The sequence below is a fragment of the Telopea speciosissima genome, chromosome 10 (genome assembly GCF_018873765.1).
Source record: "Telopea speciosissima isolate NSW1024214 ecotype Mountain lineage chromosome 10, Tspe_v1, whole genome shotgun sequence".
NCBI lineage: Eukaryota > Viridiplantae > Streptophyta > Magnoliopsida > Proteales > Proteaceae > Telopea > Telopea speciosissima.
This window is the reverse complement of record NC_057925.1, coordinates 5886257-5892256: the sequence shown is the minus strand read 5'-3', so window position 1 is coordinate 5892256 and position 6000 is coordinate 5886257. Positions and strand designations below refer to the sequence as shown.

The 6000-nt window shown below is 37.9% G+C and overlaps 1 protein-coding gene across 1 annotated transcript; it reads right to left on the bottom strand.

Annotated features, from left to right (window-relative positions):
• Window positions 1-3142: 3142 nt before the first annotated feature.
• On the bottom strand, window positions 3143-5051 carry LOC122642321 (pentatricopeptide repeat-containing protein At3g53700, chloroplastic-like). Its single transcript, XM_043835759.1, has one exon. The coding sequence runs from the start codon at window positions 5049-5051 to the stop codon at window positions 3186-3188; it is 1866 nt and encodes a 621-aa protein (XP_043691694.1). The 3' UTR covers window positions 3143-3185.
• Between the last annotated feature and the right edge of the window lie 949 nt (window positions 5052-6000).

Genomic DNA, 6000 nt, shown 5'->3' with positions numbered 1-6000 from the left:
CAACAACATCATAAAGAGCGGCCTTTTTCCCCAAGAGAGAGGAACACAAAACATAAGCAATGATTCTAAATTATGATATATTCAATACAAGATAATGATCAATTAATAGGAACAGGACAGACAGAGCAATATAGTTCATGACACGGAAACATTAGGACCCATTAAAGGGGGACCGAGGCTCCGAGGGAACTAATTTCAAGTATTATTGAATTTTCCCTTGCTGTTCATAATTCAAATTCTTTATTCCTATCAATAATGTAACCAACTATGATAATGTGATCAATGTAATATAGGTTTGTGGTCAACCCCTACCAATACACATCAATTCGCACTCTTAGCCATAATCACTTCAAGTAAATAACCAACCTAAGTAACCCGGAAATCTCGATTATCAAAGAAAGATCAAAATCCTGGATTTGTGGACTTCCAGGTTTTGCTACAACCAACTAAGCAGAGTTGAAGACCATTTTATAATGATTGTGTCTTAAATCATACAAACTCACCTGCAGCTGAAACTTTTAACTAGATTGTGTTTTGACTGAAACAGGATAGAGATGAAGCCCACCATAAACAAACCAGCACAACAAAGAGTACAAGGGGGGGGAAAAAGAGAGTCAAATCATCTATTGTGAAAGAACAAAAGAGCTTCTACCTACCAAAAGATTCATGACCAAAAACAAATTCAATACAGTAATGCCCCTGTAAGACAACATCAATAATAATAAGCTTCAACGTTGGTTTTGAGAGCTTAACTAGTTCTGAAGGACAAGGACTACTGCTAGATGTTTTCTTTGCCAAAATTCTATCTTTAAGACAAAAAAGGGTAGTCAATACATTGTACTCTATATCCAATTACTCATTAAAAGAACTGATACATGGTCATCAATTAGGGCAAAAGTTTATCGACAATACATGGTGAACATTAAGTACAGATTAGCATCCTCCATGACCAAAAGTAACAAATGGGAAAAGGAGAAATAAGCAGCCCATACAACCAAAGTTTTCTTTCCCTCTTTTTATTCTTTTAAACTTGGACACTGATAGATGTAACAGTCCAACACAGACATGGGATACCCAATATTTGACACATCACTTGCTGTAAAGACTACAAAGATGTCATAACAAAAATAGGAGTATTGGTTGCAGCATGTAAAACTTTGAAGATATAACGGTCAAGGTTACACACATTCCAGCCAAATGAAGAACATAGACTGCTGGTTTGCTGAAAAAGAATGGGACAATGATGAAGTGCATAGTTTTGCCATATCATTTTGAAGTTTCTGATGGAGCCATCTTAAAGCTCTTAAGGCAATGTATGCCATAGCCATCTGTTTGTAGGCTTTACACTTGAGGGTTCCCTCAAGCCCCAAATTATTAAATTTACATAAAAACTAAAATTCAAAGCTTCCATGCATCCATTTCCCACCATAACATTTCAAAACCATTATCCTCTTCAAAAAATAAACAAAATAAATGAATATAGAAACACACATGAATGTGACCACAACTGAAATCATTTTTGTGCTAAGGAATAGGAAGTGCAATAAAGGATTGTGGAATGCATTACAGAATTCAGAGTTGTTTTATTTGTAAGAATACAAATTTATACATCCATGAGGTAATCCCTGTAGTCACGAATCGAAAAAACAGCTGGTCTTGTAAAACCCATTGAAAACAAGAATGCTCATGGATCCAACAAGTTAAGTGTCCAATAGAGGTGATTCAAATAATAATAAATCAAGCCAACAAATAAAGCTTAACACTGCTTCCAAAGGAACGCTTGAACAAAGGAGTATGAGGTTGCCATCCTTCGAGAATATAGTTGCTGGATTTCTTTTATTGCTGGAACATCAAAATCATCTCTCTTTCACACTTTATCGCACTCCTACTTCGTGATTCTGTCTGAAAATGAGATCACAGACTCACAGGTCCTATTAATAGGCGATCGGTGACCTACCAACAACTTAAGCAATCAATCACATGTCACCAAGTGTCAATAGAACACTAGTTAATGACCAAGTGGAAATGCAGGGCGATCAATCCATATGACAGCTGCCTCCCCCCCCCCTCTCTCTCTCTCTCTCTCTCTCTCTCTCATTTGAGCAGATTTAAAAAACTCAGATATGTGGAAAGGAATCAAACAAAATCAGACAAATACAAACCCACAACCATCAACCTCAATGACTGTCAAAGATGAAACATAATTTATGATGGGCAAACAACAAAGCATCGCAAACTAAATAAATCAAACAACGGAAACACAGTGCATGCAAAAAGGATGGTTATCGTAGCTTGTGTTAAAGAACTTCAGGAAACTGCTTAACATTTCAAGCTTCCCTTTGTAGAACACTTAAGATCTCCCTTTCTTTCTTTCTTTATTTTTTTTCTAGTTTTAACTCCAATAGATTTTTTACAATCAAGTATATGGTAATGTCACTATCAGAAAAAAAAGGGGGTAGCATATTGTAAAGGCTGTACATGTTCTTTGTTGGATTTCAGAGCATATTTGTTTGGTGGGACTAGTTTTTCTCTCTAAAGGGAGATAAATCATAAATGTAAGGATATGAATTGAAGCCACATGTAAAGATGGAAGCCAAATACATGATCTAATGGGATAACTGAGTGGTTACCTTCTCCCTGTTTTGAACGGTTAGCTGAAGTCGCTAATGTGGCATCTGTTGCCTCCAACTTGGTATCCATTGTGCTCTCTTTTAATGGAGCATCAGTTGGAACCACTGCTTCTGAATAACACGTACAGTTTTGCGAACCTTTCTGGTTTCTTGCTTTGTTGGATTTCCCCGCCAATTTCACCACTCTTATTTACAAAGGATAATTTGAGTAAGTTGAACCCAAAACACCTTCAGTTTCATATAAGAAACAAAAATCCAACCCCAACACCACCATTAATTCATCTAAATATGTGATGGGGGGGAAGGAACATCAAATGACAGGGTGGAGAGGGATGACAAAAAATGAAGAACGCAAGGTGAGTAAACATGTCAAGGAAATGCTGAACATTTAAAGAACTATATTAGTCCAGTTGCAAGGGTGTACGGCAGAAAAACACATGAAGTAAAGCAATAAAAGAACAATCTTCCCCCTTCCTTCGAAATCCAGAGACTTCCCTCTCCCTCCTTTCATAAGAACTCTTCTCTATCTTACCTCCTGAAGGTTGGGGATCACTCCTAAGATATCCTGTCCATCCTTTCTAGCAACTCATGACCTATCTTCCCTTTTCCAGACTTCTGAAATGCATGTATAAAAGCATCCCTCACATAGATAGGTGGGTAGAAGCCCTTCTCAAGCATCGAGCTTAGCTTCTCATATGCTACCTCCAGAGAACCAGCTTTGCAATGCTTGTACAAGACCTGTGTTTCGAGTTTTCCTTCCAACTTCAAACATAAATCAACTCGTCCATGCTCCTTCAAAAGGCTATCAACATAATTATATGTGTGGAAGTGGGGACACCAGCCCAGCCCCAACATCTCTATCAACAATCCATAGGCTGCCTCCCAGTTACGTGCTACAGCATGAGCATGGATTAATGCTGTATAAGTTACATTATCTGGGACACATCTCTTCTTGTTCATAATCTCAAACAACCGCTCTGCTTCTTCCACAGTCCCCAGTTTACATAACAAACAAATAAGTGAATTGTAAATTACAAGCTTTGGCTTCAAACCCTGAGAAACCATCCTCCCAAACAACTGGCAAGCTTCATTCACCCTACGAGCATCACACAAACCACGAATTAGAATTGTGTAGCTCTCATCCACACAACTCAATTTCCGCTCCTCAACAACCTTCAAAATTTCAACAGCTTCTTCAATTCTCTTAAATTGACATAGTACTGAAATAAGCTGATTGATAATGAATGCACTAGGTAGCAAGCCTAAATCATGAATAGCCCAGAAAACTTGGGTTGCAAAGAGTATGCTACCACTATTTGAGCCCACATTTGGAACAAGAATGGTGAAGGGTCTACCACAGTTAGTAACTTTAACCTTCTTGATACAATCTTCATTTGTGCTTGATTTACACAATTCCCCAATAAGAACGTTCGCGGCAGTTCTTGTAGGGACCAAATTAACTCTGACCATTTCATAGAACACTTCCAGAGCACTCTCCAATCTACCAAATTTACAAAGACCAACAAGAATGTTACTGTAGGAGTATGTATCAGGGGACTCAATCTGGCGAAAGATGGTAAGTGCATTATCAATCAGCTCCTCTGAATTTTCCAACTTACAAAGCACATAGAGGATGTTATTAAACACAAGATTATCAGGCTTACACTTGAACTCTGATTCCATCTCTTCAAACAAGGAAAGAGCTTCCTTGACCCTCCCTTGCCTACCCAAAAACCTAATACAAATAGAAACAGCCCGAGAAGAAACCCTACCCTTTGTAGCCGACACTGTCATTAACAAACACTTCAAATCATCAAAAAGCTTCCTCCGGCCTAGAAAATCAGCCATGTATTCAATCACGGAATCGTCAAAACTAAAACCCATTTGAAATCCAGCCCAAGAGAAGAACCCCAAAGTATTAGTTCTCCCTAACTGTCTATAATTCATCAAAATTCCCAAAACTATGTCAGATTTCAGCTTTGACTTGAACTCTTTCAGCAAGTTATCGAGATTTCTAGTTGGCCCACTAGACTGGGAGAGTAAAGAACAGATTGATACGACATCGGGACATGAATTATCTGAAACCAGTGAGGTTTCCCGTGATGGATCATCTGATTCATACCTGAATTCACGAGTAGCCAGAGGAGACTGACGATGAACACGAGATTCAATACATTTTCTCTCCCTGATTTTAGGGTTTCTGTAGAGAGCATTTGGTTTTCTGATAGCAGATTTAGAGTTTGAAGAAAATGGACCGAAGAGAAAGAAGGAATGTCCAAGGAGATTTGCAGAGAGGAAGTAAGCTCCATGTTTAATCCTTCGGAGCATCAGAGAAGCGTCAGAATGTAATGTAATTTTTAAATGAGTCGAACCATTCTGATCAAACGCGAAAATCAATCCTAAGCTTAAGCTAGATACCATTACACCATGGAAAATAGTAATAAGGGTAAGCGAACGCTGCCTGGGCCTCTAGAGCCTGTACGTGCACATCGATTGGTGAAATTTTCTCCTTTCCATAGGAGCAGGGCAGTATTATGTCTAGGTGTAGGAATCATGCTGGTCACCGTCGATATGAAGTATCATCAAATGGGCAAAATGCCCAATCAAAATTACCATAAACCCCCCACCCCTATTAAATGGATTGATGCACGGAATCTATCGTACATGAGTCCCTTCCCCTTATTTTTTTGGCAAAAATACAAAAAGGGAAGTATTTTCTATGTGGGAGTGTAGCGTAGTCTATCTCCCTCCTCCCCATATGAAAAGACACTTCTATCCTCTTATTTTGATGAGGAGAGAGATAGATACATGAGAGTGCAGGCGCTACAATCCCGGACAAAGTTTTTTTTTCTTAAAAAAAATATTAATTTATTATAATTGTATTTACATTTAAGGAGAAAAAAACGTTGATTACTAATAAACTTATAATATAAATGCATATATTTTGAGAAAAATATACTTATAATATACTTCTAATCATTATTATATAAATGGGGCGTTGTTCTCTGTGTTGTAGTGCAAGTTGCGCCCAGACACATGGGGGTGGGTGCAATGACCACCCTGCCCCCTGAGTGGCTGGCCCATGTGCCTGGGCATAGCCTGCGTTGCGGCACAGAGAACATTCTCCCTATATAAATATAGAGATGATCAATCTTTTGGGTGAAATATTTGAATTAAATTCTTACCCAAACAATTAAATATTTGAATTAACTTACGGATATTTTATTTTTGGCAAAAAAATATTCCAATATAATTTTTTAGAATGAAATCTCCTTAATAGACACCATTAATTTTGCCAGGTGGCAAAGATGAGAAAAACCCAGATGTTGGATATTTTGTCTTAATAAGTCGCATATCAAATTTTAAACTC

Bases quoted from the DNA above. Each gene is read 5' to 3' on its own strand.
- LOC122642321 (XM_043835759.1), bottom strand. From the start codon at position 5,051: ATGGTATCTAGCTTAAGCTTAGGATTGATTTTCGCGTTTGATCAGAAT.